The sequence below is a fragment of the Penicillium crustosum genome (assembly GCF_028827405.1).
Source record: "Penicillium crustosum strain IBT 35664 chromosome Unknown utg000004l_segment0_segment0, whole genome shotgun sequence".
Classification (NCBI taxonomy): domain Eukaryota; kingdom Fungi; phylum Ascomycota; class Eurotiomycetes; order Eurotiales; family Aspergillaceae; genus Penicillium; species Penicillium crustosum.
In genome coordinates, this window is record NW_026623125.1 from 1867729 (window position 1) to 1881097 (window position 13369).

General features: G+C 47.8%; 4 protein-coding genes across 4 annotated transcripts; 2 read left to right on the top strand and 2 right to left on the bottom strand.

Moving 5' to 3' along the window:
• Positions 1-566: 566 nt before the first annotated feature.
• Positions 567-3414, bottom strand: N7487_009736 (putative RSC complex subunit (RSC1); the record flags this gene model as incomplete). Its single annotated transcript, XM_056877466.1, has 5 exons — positions 3178-3414; positions 2959-3121; positions 2843-2911; positions 1558-2790; positions 567-1484 (listed from the first exon to the last, which is right to left on the bottom strand). Exons 1-5 carry the CDS (start codon positions 3315-3317, stop codon positions 567-569), a joined length of 2523 nt encoding a protein of 840 aa, XP_056726046.1. The 5' UTR covers positions 3318-3414.
• Positions 3415-3976: 562 nt separating this feature from the next.
• On the top strand, positions 3977-5005 carry N7487_009737 (ubiquitin-specific protease OTU1; the record flags this gene model as incomplete). The annotated part of the gene is made up of 1 exon (XM_056877467.1): positions 3977-5005. One exon carries the CDS (start codon positions 3977-3979, stop codon positions 5003-5005), a length of 1029 nt encoding a protein of 342 aa, XP_056726047.1.
• Positions 5006-5114: 109 nt separating this feature from the next.
• Positions 5115-6793, bottom strand: N7487_009738 (serine/threonine protein kinase CDC7). The gene is made up of 4 exons (XM_056877468.1): positions 6472-6793; positions 5977-6418; positions 5869-5929; positions 5115-5817 (listed from the first exon to the last, which is right to left on the bottom strand). Exons 1-4 carry the CDS (start codon positions 6704-6706, stop codon positions 5143-5145), a joined length of 1413 nt encoding a protein of 470 aa, XP_056726048.1. The 5' UTR covers positions 6707-6793; the 3' UTR covers positions 5115-5142.
• Positions 6794-9338: 2545 nt separating this feature from the next.
• N7487_009739 (condensin subunit YCS4) lies at positions 9339-13196 on the top strand (the record flags this gene model as incomplete). Its single annotated transcript, XM_056877469.1, has 6 exons — positions 9339-9574; positions 9659-10161; positions 10214-10337; positions 10389-10534; positions 10599-12967; positions 13026-13196. The coding sequence occupies 6 exons, from the start codon at positions 9339-9341 to the stop codon at positions 13194-13196; spliced, it is 3549 nt and encodes a 1182-aa protein (XP_056726049.1).
• Between the last annotated feature and the right edge of the window lie 173 nt (positions 13197-13369).

Consider the following 13369-nt stretch of genomic DNA (forward strand, 5'->3'; position numbering starts at 1 on the left):
CTTTTCTCTGTTTCTATTTTCCATTTTCTGGATATCGCACTGTGTCTGGGTTGACATATCTCGACTCTTTTTTTTTCACATCTGCTTTTCATGATTTCACGACCACTGCGATCTCTGGTGTTTCCTTGGTGCTTTGTCTTCTTCTCCCTTGTTCTTTGTCCCCTACTGTCGGAATATGTGGTCTTGATTCTCAGGGCTGCAGGCATGTACAAACTGGAGATGTGCAAATAAACAATTTCTTGGTACTTTTGTAATCATCCAGTAAATCATCTAATAGTTTTCTTGACGTAACGTAAAGCACGTTGGTATTCAAACAGTTGCCAAGGGTGAAAAGAGAGATATATATAACATCAACATCTCGAGTCAGAAGTAACAGAAAGCGAAATTCGGGGAGAACTCCAGACGAAACCTATATATTTTCCTATTGATTAGAGTGTATGAAGGAGTAAAATTAAACCCATTCCATGTTCTACCTAATGATACACCTTAAACTAAAACAGACGCCGAGGATTACGCCTTTAGAACCGAATCATGAAACCATGCCAGTATGTTCACCGTCCTTATAACTAAGCCTCATCCAGGTACAAAGCGGTACCTTTCAAATTGACCAAACCATCCGTCGTAGTCTGAGCCTGAATCTGTTGCGTCTGTTGCACAGCCTGACGATCTGCTACAGCACCACGCTCTCGCGTTCCATCAAGATCCATAGCATCACCCTCCCGAGCACGATGAAGATATCCATAGAGCTGATTCGTACCCGTAATGACGTGTTGCACCAACGTCTCAACCGCCTTACCAGTAAGTGCCTCGGCACGGCCCATAAGCTCAGTCTCTACCTCGGCGCGCCGGCGCTTCGCAGCCTCGTCACGTTCTGTCTGCTCATCGGCCAGTTTGCGTTTCCGCTCCTCGACCTTCTTCTGATGCTCCTCTTTGGTAGCAAGATATTTGAGGGAATGACCGAGCTTGTGCTTGGAGGGCGGGATGAAGTCCACCGGCGGCGCGGAGAAGAAGAGTACGCGGCCGTGGTCATCGCAGTGGAATTGGTTGCGGATGTCTTCTGGGATGGCGGCGTTGGCTGTGTCGCTCAGGTGGAAGACTTCCACGGGTCGCGGTGCGTTGGGGTTGTACACGGCTGGCGGAGCTTGCATGCGGTTTTGAGGGTAGCCGGTGTAGGGGGTTTGCTGGGCCGCGGAGTATGGCTGAGCTGGTGGTGAGGGCTGGTATGCGCCTGCTGGTGTTTGTGGGGTGGCGGCAAGGTTGCTAGCGCGGCGTTGGAGTGATGCTGTAAAGGCTTGAGACGGGGTCATTTGGTGGAAGCCTGGTGGGCGGATAGGGGCGGGAGTAGTGTGTATGATGATTGGGGGTGTTGCTGGAGTCCGAACGCCTGGGTCGATGATCGTTCTGGGGAGTGGTTGACGGGGTGCTACAGACTGGGGCAAGGAGGGAGGAGGCGGGGATGGGGTTGGCTCGGGTGGTGGGGATTCCTAATATTGTTAGCTTTCAATGATCTTTTCTCCTGTGGAAATAAATGAAGACTTACATTCTCATCTCGTGGACGGCGGTGAACAGCGCCGGCAACAGGGGTGCATTGTCGGCTCCCCAGGTCGGCCGAGGAAGGTCATCGGTCTCCTTGGAATCCTCTTTTAGAAGATGCTTGATGGGACTAGGAATTTTCTTGATCTTGCGTGGCACATCGAAGAGATCCATCTCGTAATCTTTCTCTCGCACTTCATCTGGCAGACAGCTGGCCCATGTCTTGATCTTGTTCAACTTGTGTTTCTCCTCATTATACCGAGCTTCGCACACGTAGATCTCCTTATCCGGGGCGAGATCTCTTGGGCGACCACGGCTGTAGCGGGTGAAGAACATCACAAAGCAGCGATCCACAATCTCGTCAATCCGGTGGTCTCGGTACTGCCCAGTCTTGACAACCTCGTTAGGGTAGAAGTGCTTCTCGAAGTGATGCACTGTCTGCTCAGGGCGGTAATACCAACAGGCGTTGATCCATTTCTCCCCATCGGAATCCTGCCAGGTTCGGTAGATCTGTGCAACAATGGGCTTGCTCACATCGTTTTGGTTTTGGATATGAACCCAGTCGCCAACCTTCCACAGTTCACCGCGGTGGAGAATACCGTCAGGGAGGGGGAAGCGTCCGTCTTCCATCAAGAACTCGCTATCAGGCTTCTTCTTTTCTTGCTCGGCTAACTTTCGGGACTCAGTTTGCAGATCAACCGCATCCTTGAAGATCTGACTGTCGGACTGGTTGTAAGCCTTGGCGTTTTCGAACATGAGATCAAGATCGCGCATGAAATGGTCGACGGAGTTGTACTTCTTGCGCTTGGACTTGCGCTTGATAATGTCGATGGCGATGGGTTCCTTGGTCTCCATGTAGTAGTCCGGATAAGCGGCTTTGTCGGGGAGACGTTCAAAGTGGGTGATCTTCAGGTGGCCACCGGCGCCTTTGAACTTCCGAATTCCTTTTAGAATTGTCTTGATGCGGATTTCCATAGGTGTGTCCACGCGGGGAGGACGGCCTCTTTTCTTGCGAAGGTCGGGTTCGTGCTTTTGAGTCAATCCACGCTTGAAGCCGGGCTTGGGGCCGGGCTTCTTCCTTCGTCGGCCCTCATCCTCAGAGTCGTCATCCTCATCCTCTTCTTCTTCCTCCTCTTCCTCATCATCATCAGGGAGTGGATCAGCCTCTGGGATCTCTCCAAGATCGGGTAGCTCTGCCTCATCGGCGGGGATGAGACCTTGGGCGGCCAGCTTTCTGAACTCGGCGGCGAAAACTTCCTGGAAACTGTTAGTTAAATGCATAGGGTGGCCGAGTTTTTCTTAAACATACTTTGACAACCAGCGCATCTTCGTAGGCCTGTGATCTAGGTCTGTTGTATGTTTGCGCATTGTGTGGGATCTAGATCGTTAGCTAGTTGCCACAGCTGGAGGGGCGCAACCACTTACCAAGGCGCAATCGCGAACAAATTCGGAAAAGTGCTTGTATTCCCGTTTGTTGATGCGCGCTTTCAAAATACTCAGGGCCATCGGCTCCTTGATGATATCGTAGTAGTCGGGAACATAGCGCTTGTTGACACTGCGATGGAACAATCGCGACGGGTCGTGGCCACTGCGCAAGATAAGCATTAGCTAGCGATCATTGTATATCTCAGGGTTCAATCGCACTCTTCTTCCCGGTAGTCATAAATGGCCATGACCACATCCATCATCAGTTTCCATGTTTCGCGGGTGATCGCACCGTCATTCTCGATGGAGTTGACGGGTTGTTCACGCGGGGGTTGCGATAGCTCTTTCTCGGACTCCATGTCGATGGCGACAAGCGCGTTTCCACGCGGTAAATTTGACAGCCTTTGAGATCAAAGATATCGAAGCAAGCAAGGCAGAATTCAGGTAAGACAGTAGGGAAGCCCTGGAGAGGTCGGAGAATGTTTTACGAGCGCGTGAAGCTGTTGCTGACTCAGCTAGCATTTGATGTTACATACGGTAATTTCATTTCATGACATTTCATGACGATGGTCTCACATTTCATTTGGATCTCTTCATGAGAGAGTATCATATCATTTCTATTTGCATCTCTTCTATGGGTATCTGTGCTACAGCTACCTATTGTGGCTAGGGGTTGAAGTTGTCAGGCCCAATGTACTTTCAATATACATAGCTCTTCAGCTATGGTTACTATGATTGGCTTGGTACCTGGGCAATCTGACCTGTTTGCGGTTGTGTTTGCGACTTCAATGTTTTGTTTTGCATCTGAAGGAATAGGGAACTGACTCATATACCAATCCTAACTCTTCTCAGGGACCAAGAAAAGGGAATCTTATACTAGTTGGCTTGCATCGCAGCCTCGTATACCCAGGTATACCCCACACGGGCAAGTCGTCATATCTCCCTATCAGTGGAACTTCCCAGGTTCTTGAGATCATCCACCTCAGAGTTCCCTTTGCTTCTTCAGGAATTTATCACAATGAGAATTCGAGTCCGTGGGCCTTCAGGCCAGTCAACTGTTACCTTGGATGACACCGCAACCATCAAAGATCTCCAAATCCAAATTGCGGAAAAGACTGGCCTTGCTACCTTTGACGTCAAATATGGATACCCTCTCAAACCACTCGAGCTTGATAGCTTCCAACCAGACCAAAAGATCTCAGAAATTGGGATAAATCTAAATGGAGAATCACTCATTGTCGCACAGAAAGAAGGGGCCACCCGAGGCGTGAGCGACGATGCGCCAACAGCCCCTACAGCGCCATCACAACCATCACAACCATCACAACCATCACAACCATCACAACCATCGCAGTCACCGATCTCGCAAAGACCACAAGAGAACACCGCCGAAGACCCACCAGAAATCGCCTCCCCAGATCATGCCGGGACGTTCGTTCTCCGGGTGATGCCCGACGACAACTCGTGCCTTTTCCGAGCAGTGGGCGCTGCAGTCATGGGCGATATGGACACGATGGTTGAGCTACGATCGATTGTTGCAGGAGCCATTCAATCAAATCCGTCGGAATATACGGCGGCAATTTTGGGCAAAAAGCCGGACGAATACTGCACCTGGATCCAGAACGAGGACTCATGGGGTGGCGCCATCGAGCTCAAGATTCTCAGCGAATACTTCAATATCGAGATATGCTCCATCGATGTACAGACTCTAAACATGTTCCAATTTAATGAGGGAGCACCGACGCGGTGTATTGTGGTGTACTCGGGGATTCACTACGATGTCCTTGCGCTATCCCCCTCTCGCCCACCTTATACTCGTGCCAACCCACTGCCGCATGGAGACACAAAGATCTTTGAGGCCGTGGATCCGGTTGTTCTGCAAAAGGCCAAAGAATTGTGCCGGGTATTGCAAAGCAAGCACTACTACACGGACACTTCTGGGTTTACTGTTCGCTGTAACATCTGCGGAGGCACATTCACTGGAGAGAGGGGTGCTACGAAGCATGCTGCGGAGACCGGGCATTACGATTTCGGAGAGGCGAGCTAGTATTACATATACAATAGATAAGCATACTGCGGGGTTGTTTGAAGTCACGCGAAGGCTGCTTCATTGTCATGAATAAAGTGTTAGGCAGTGTATGGCATAAAATCCATGTTCACATATCGTACAAATAGTCTTGGATCTCACAGCATGGCGACCTCATCTGCATCATCTTCCTCCTCCTCTTCTCCAGATTCTGCGCTTTCTTCTGGGTTACCTCCCCATTCCACGTCATGGTGTACAGGATCCGTGAAGAATTCATGCTGCAGGGCGTCCGCGGCACTGAGGCGCTTAGACGGGTCCAATTCCATCAGTCCAGACAAGAGGCGTGTCGCTTGCTGCTCGCTTTCCGTCAAATCTTCCACACAGCTGGACCATTTCACCAGCTTCTCCCAGCTGTAGCCTTTCTCGCCAATGGTTGGGATATTTGTTTCGAAAATCTGTCCATGCATTGCTGCTGCAGTCTTCATACGTTTGGTGCCGAAGATGCTCGACATTTCGATCATCGCATCAATGTCGTCGGCAGAGTTGAAGAAGGGGAACCGACGTCCCAGCAAAGTTAGAAGGATGACACCCACTGACCACATGTCAATCTTTGTTGTTTGTGATGTGCATTTAAAGAGAACTTCCGGGGCTCGGAAGCCTCGAGTTCCAGCGCGGTTTGCTCGTCGTGATGGCCGTGAATCATTCTTGGGGTAGCCGGCTGAAAACCCCGTGGATGGGGGGTTCTTCGAGTAGTAACTTGAAAGGATACGGCTTCGCCGGACATAGCTTTGGTGTGTACATAGACATGGGCTGGTGTATTCTGATCCTTGACGCTGTTGGGACAGTCAGTAAGCGCATCAACATATGGCAACAACGAATCATACCTCTGCAAGCCCAAAGTCAACCAGGACACCTTGTTTCAGGTCTGGATTGTAGAGAAAGTTGCTAGAAGACATTAGTATAACTCAGGTCACCGGTAATGACACACTTACGTTGGCTTGATATCTCGGTGAAGAATTTCATGTTCATGTACCGAGTTCAAGGCAGTCATGAGGGATCGTAGATAATGGCGCATGTCTGCAACCATGAAGGTGCGGTATTGAATGCGAAAGTCGGTATGGGGGAAATAGGGCAATACAGCTACCACTTGATCCTGGTATCGGAAAGCAGTGATCAGCGGGCAGACAGACCCGCATCCTCGGAGATCGTGCAACAGTTCCAGCTCGTTCTGGATCCGCAGCGGGCTACTCGTGACATATATCTTCTTCAACGCAACGAATTTTGTTTTTTTCCGCCCTGTTGGCTCGTCTTCCACTCGCCGTCGTTTGGATGGAGGCTCCGCATAGTTATCTTGGGCTGGTGTTGAAACATCCCAGTCGTTTTGGTGTGCATCATAATGAAGGTCCTCTGCTTTGTAGACTGTGGAGAATGTACCTATTAGGCCTGTCAGTAAAGAGGCCTACTAATAACGGCTGCACTAGTCATACCTTCTCCGATTCTATTCACTAGACGAAACCGATCTGAGATTCCTGGGAATGTGTCCTCGAGCTTTCTCATATCCTCTCTGACCGATTCTTCTACCTCTTCCTCGTAATCACTCTCCTGGTGCGCGTCACTTTGTGAAACTGGTTCGTCATCATGTCCCAGCGAGTATTTGTGCTCTTGGAAGGAGTTGCTGCGCTTTAGCTCAAATACGCCCGGGGCAGCGCGGAGACCCGACATGGTGGCACAGACGACAATGATGAGTCTATGAGTTGGATCTATTGTGTAATGAAGTGGAAAAACAAAGTCATAAGATCGTGTCGCGTGTAGGTCAAGGTCAAGTTCTTTGAATGTTTATCGCAATTGCCAATCACAACAATTACCATGCGGTGACAAATATGACAATACAATTGCCGGGCAAATCGATCAATACAAGGCGGTGAGAAACAACCGTGGAGGGGTCTGCAGGATTTCGCGGTAAAATGACGGGAATTGCTACAGACACGGCACGTTTTGCTAGTAGCACGGCACATTAGGTAATATTCCCTTTACATAATCAATTTTGACCGAGATCGTTACCATACATTACCACAGCAACTACATTACTTACTACTGTAGCAACTACATTCTATCTACTACTGCTTCATTACTATAAGAACCCGACCATGAATCAATTCTCTCTAGTCAATCTTATTGTGCTTTTCATCTTATTTACATGCTTTTCACACTCTGCAGGAGCGGATTGTATGGCCAATTTCTCCACAATTTGAGCACTTCGAGGGTGCTTTCTTCTTAGTGACCTTTTGGTTTGATGTTTTGATGTTTTGATCTGATATGTTCTCTTGAGCTGATCTGCGAGTTGGTGGTGGTAATAGAGGATCTAGTATTGGCAGATACATAGATGACTCATTACTAAGGCCAATCCTCCAAAATTGATGGATATCGCTTAGTGGGATTGGTTGATGTTTTGTTAATAAACTAGCGATTCGGTGGGCACACGGAAGGCCCATTGTCCTAGTGAATATATTAGTGCAGTTTGATAAAGGTGCTTCGGGGGTAGCTCTCTTAGCTATAGCAGCTTGATTAGAGATCAAAGATATTGAATATCGTGATGTTCTCTTTATAATATTCGAATAGAGAAAGTGGGAGCAGAAATTTAGTCTCTTAATCTTATCTTCTGCAAGATCAGATTCAAGTCGCTGATACTGAGCCTGTAAAGCATTATTAATTCTCTCAAAAACATGAAGCATATCACCTGAAGATCCCCCTATATACTTTTTAAAAAAGCGTGAGACCCCTCCACTCTTGATGTAGCCCAGTTACCAAGATGAAGATATTGCCCTACCCAAGCCCTAATAAACATCTCTTTATAGGTTAGCCAAGTACTTTGAATATATCTAAGAGCATTAGGGGCAATTTGATTAAACTGCGTTGTGAACTTAGCTAATTGAGCATTATATTCATCAATATTTGATGAATTAATTAGCTCTTTCCATGACTTGATAAAAGCCTCAAATTCCTCATTTGAAGAGAAATATTGCTTTGTCTTTGCCAGCACATTCTTATTAATATGCCAAATGCATAGTAGATGTGGGCTTCTAGGACAGATAGATTTAATTGCACCTAATAAAGCAAGATCTCTGTCAGTGCAAAGAACTGGAGAAAAGGGTAAGGGGTCAAGCCATGAAAAAAAAGTCTGTAAAGTCCACTTATAGCTTTCTTCCTGCTCATTTTGCATAAAGCAGAAAGCAATACTATAGGATGAATTCGATGGCGAGAGACTAATAATATGTAAAAGAGGCATCTTATACCGATTCGTCTTGTAAGTACAGTCTAATAAAAAGACCCTATTATATTGATTAGCATACTTAATTGATTCAGGGTGAGCGAACATAAAAAATTGAACATGACCTTCTATATCTTGTTTAAATGCATATTTCCATTGATTCTGAATTAATATCTGTTGAAGAAGTTCAAGAGGTAAGTGATTCCTAAGCTTTTTCTGTCTTATACTACCTCTTATATTATAAATATCTTTTGGTCTTATTAAGATATCAGGTTGATCCTTTCTTAATAGACTTATAATATGCTGCGGTCGAGATCCAATATCTGATAGATGTTCAATAGTTTGATTTTGATCTTTAGTAAGCTGTGGACGCCTTGCCATAGGATGCCCTATCATATTATTAGTAGCTGCATGATTATGATTAGGATTTCTTACCTGGATTTCCCATTGATTAGTATCAACAAGCTTCTTTGCATAAAGGCGGAATGGGCAGTTCATCCGTCTAGTACTTGTCTTCCGGCGTTTTGCCCCTTCTGGGGCATCAATATGATCATGGTATATACCGCCTCTATCACAACCAAGACAAATATTCCTCTCCTTAGCGGAGTTGATGATAGTGATAGCATAACCATGAGATAGGGCATGCTGTCGTATCGAAGTAAGGAGTTGCTCTCTAGTCTCAAAGACTTGCTCAATTGGTGGCTCCATGATTAGGTGAAATCAAGTATCAATTGGATGAAGTAAGATCAATTGGATGAAGTAAGATCAATTGGATGAAGTAAGATCAATGAGAAGATAGAGTGGTTCTTATAGCAGAAGTAGATAGAATGTAGTTGCTACAGTAGTAAGTAATGTAGTTGCTGTGGTAATGTATGGTAACGATCTCGGTCAAAATTGATTATGTAAAGGGAATATTACCTAATGTGCCGTGCTACTAGCAAAACGTGCCGTGTCTGTAGCAATTCCCTAAAATGACCGACTGATTACATAAGTTGAACCAAAACGGGCAAAAGCCAAACAAATGGAGCTTATCAACAAATCGGCTTTCCTCCCCGCTTTCACCTCTTTTTTCTCTCGTTAACCACAATGGAGGACAGAATAGAATTCAACATAAATGAATCGCTCAAGTACTACTTGAGTGATCCCGCTTCGATCCCGACGCCCGATGCGGACCCGGAACTGCTGGATTGCGAATCGGATCCTGATCAACTTTCGCCAGCGCTGATTGACAGCATCTTGAACCCGATCGTGGATGCCGTGGCGGAGAACCCTGAAGGATTAACACGAGCCTCATTGTTTGACTCGCTACAATTTTTACTAAAGTGCGCACCGGTTCCTTCCCAACTTGCCCATGGAGGCTGGCGCCCGCCTGAACTCGAATCTGACGATCCCTTTCACTCTTGCAGATACGCGACCCTTCTTCCTGCAAAGTACCTCAGCAAACTTTTGGATTTGGTTGTTTCAGGCCTGTCTGTTGAGGCGGATATCATCCATGGTGACCTTGAATCCGACGAGCAGGATGCCATTCAACACCATAAGCAGCTTCTGGAGATGTACGGGTTCCTTCTCCAGTGGGCCTTGTCTGCCGTAGAGGTCAAGGCCGCAGAGAAGCCCACTGAAGCAGCACCCGTGCGACGAGGAGGACCCAAATCGAAGAAATCTGCGAATAACGGCCAGTGGGATTGGACGCCCCAGATCCAAATATCCATGGAGACCATGTGCAAGGTGATGAAGCTCAAGCTAGGACGTATTTTTTTGACTACTTCGGATCGTGACACTTTTGTTACCCTATTCACGCGCACAATCTACCTGGTCCTCGAGAGCGAGCAGCGGGTGAAGAGCATGGCCATTCGCATGCATGCTTTCAAGGTTCTTTGCATCGCAGTCAAGCATCATGGCCAAGCCTTTGGTAGGTGTCCTGATTTGTATTACGGTTGAGCGATAGCTGACTTGTAGCATAGGAGCTCAAACTTCGATTGTGCAGAGCTTGACTTACTTTGAGCATCTCTCCGAGCCCATGGCCGAATTCCTCCATATTCTGGCAGAACAATACGACTATCCACAGCTTTCCGACGAGATCCTGAAGTGAGATTTATATCAGCAAACTGGTCGGATAGTTGCTAACTGTACATGCAGGGAGCTTGGAAACAAGGAGTTTAATTCGAATGATACGAGAGGTCCCAAGTCCGTATCGACATTTATTATCAAGCTGTCCGAGCTTGCTCCCAGATTGATCATAAAGCAAATGACCCTTCTGGCCAAACAGCTCGATAGTGACGTACGTGACACTTACAGTTTTCCCAAAGCTCCACTAACAAGTACAGGCATATACTCTCCGCTGTGCAGTGATCGAGGTCTGCGGAAACCTCATTTCCGATCTCAGCCGACAGGAGGAACGCAGTGATAATTATAAGACCCAGATCAACGCCTTTTTCGACGTACTAGAAGAAAGATTCCTTGATATCAACCCTTACTGCCGCTGTCGCGCAATCCAGGTATTCATGCGAATCTGCGATTTGGAGCAGAAGTTCCCGAAGAGGCGACAGGCTGCAGCAGAACTTGCTGCCAGAAGCTTGGAGGATAAGAGCAGCAATGTACGACGCAATGCGATCAAACTACTGTCCAAGCTTGTTTCTACACACCCTTTCAGTGTTATGCATGGTGGGCTCCTCTCATACAAGGAGTGGACAGATAGACTGGACACGGTTGACGCCGAGTTGAATGCCCTGCGTCCTCCTGAGACGCCCGGTTTTGAGGGGGTTGATATGACCCAGGTTGATCCCGAATTGTTGGACGACGCCACACAGATCCCAGATGAATCTCCATCGAAAGCGCCCCGGATGAGCGATGAAGAGAAGGCCGCCGCTGTGCGGAAAGCCGCAGAACAGGCGGCCACCTCTGAATTAATGACACGCCTCCAACTAACGAGGAAGTATTACAACGAGGCCATCCGGTTCATTGAAGTGCTTCACTCCGGATCCACCATTGTCACACAGTTGCTTTCATCCCGGAACAAGAGTGAAGTTATTGAAGCCATGGATTTCTTTGTCGTTCTCGATGCATACAAAATTGAGACTGCTCGTAGTGGGATTCGCCGTATGCTGCGCCTGATTTGGACCAAGGGCAACAGCGACGAAGGAAAGGGCGTCCAGACACATCTGATTGATTGTTACAAGGGTCTCTTCTTCGATGCACCAGGCTCTTTCACCCCCAACGATGCTGCGAACTACATCGCCCGCAACATGATCAGTTTGACGTTTGGTGCAACTCCCGCAGAACTGACCTGCCTCGAGCAGTTGCTCAGCACGATGATGAAGGCTGGAAATGTATCCGATGCAGTCATTGCCAAGCTATGGCAAGTTTACAGTATCCAAAAGAAGGAAATCTCACGGACTCAACGCAGGGGCTCAATCATTGTCCTCGGAATGCTTGCCCTGGCAGACCCAGAGGTTGTGGTGAAGGAGATTGAGGCTATGCTGCGAATCGGTCTGGGTGGCTTTGGAAGGGCCGACCTTGTGCTCGCTAAGTACACATGTATTGCTTTGCGGCGCATGATCCCTGGACGTCAAGCCAAATCAAAGGAGGTTGTTGGCATTCCCAAACTTGCCAGCGATCACTCTGTTTTGGTCAAGCTGGTGGCTATGCTTGAGATCGAGACAGCTAGTAAGGAATGGTATGGAGTGGCAGAGCACGCGCTCAACGCCATCTACACTTTGTCCAAGCACCCCGACGTTCTTTGCTCTGATATCCTCCGGCGAAAGACGAGATTCGTCTTTGCGCCACACCTTCAACAACGCCCACCTTCCTCCCATGCCTCTGTCAGCGGAGATGAGGAGCAACAACGACCTGGCACTGCATCCACTGACGGTCAGGAACCCAAGCCCAAGCCAGCATCTGCTGCACTCGCGCAGCTGCTGTACGTTGTTGGCCACGTTGCAATCAAACAGATTGTGCATCTGGAGCTGTGTGAGCTCGACTTCAAACGCCGCAAAGTCGAACAAGAGAAAAACAAAGCCGCCACTGCTCCTCAGAAAGAAGACAACGCCGAAGAAGACGAACTTGATCTTATTGGCGGAACGACAGAAGACGACTTCCAGGATGCCATGGCCCATATCCGAGAACGTGAGCTACTCTATGGAGAGAACTCCCTCTTGGCTAAATTTGGCCCGCTAGTAGTGGAGATTTTAGCCAACAACAACTCCTACCCAGATCGTGACCTGCAGGCTTCTGCGACCCTATGCCTTGCCAAACTCATGTGCGTGTCTGCCGAGTACTGTGAGAAGAACCTGCCACTCCTCATCACTATCATGGAGCGGTCCGAAGATCCTATTGTTCGTAGCAATGCTGTGATTGCGCTGGGCGACATGGCCGTTTGTTTCAATCACCTCATTGATGAGAACACCGATTTCCTCTACCGTCGTTTGAATGATGATGATGACTCCGTCAAGCGGACCTGTCTCATGACCCTTACCTTCCTCATCTTGGCTGGCCAGGTCAAGGTCAAAGGACAACTGGGCGAGATGGCTAAATGTCTGGAGGATGATGACAAGAAGATCGCTGATCTGGCTCGCATGTTCTTCACAGAACTGGCAACCAAGGACAATGCCGTGTACAACCACTTTGTTGACATGTTCAGTCTGTTGAGTGCAGAGCGCAACCTGGATGAAGCGTCTCTCCGCCGTATCGTCAAATTCTTGATCGGTTTCATCGAGAAGGTATGTTCCCCCCCCTCCCTCTTTAACTTTCTAATGATCCGTGCTAATATTGGCCCAGGAAAAACACGCTCGTCAGCTTGCTGATAAGCTAGCCGCTCGACTTCCTCGTTGCGAAACCGAGCGACAGTGGAATGATGTTGCGTATGCCCTGTCTCTTCTGCCGCATAAGAATGAGGAGATTACCAAGACCATCAGTACAGGGTTCAAGGTTGTCAGTGCCGCAGCCTGAGGCTGATCTCTGAGATGGATTATGTGTCGATGTACTTGATGATTGGAGTCTGGCGGCGTTATTCTTTTGGGCAAGAGGCTGTAATTCTTTTTTTATGAATAGGATTAATCGTTCTATTGATCCTATGTATGTTATGATATACTATTCTGTTCAATTTTGTAATTACCATAATA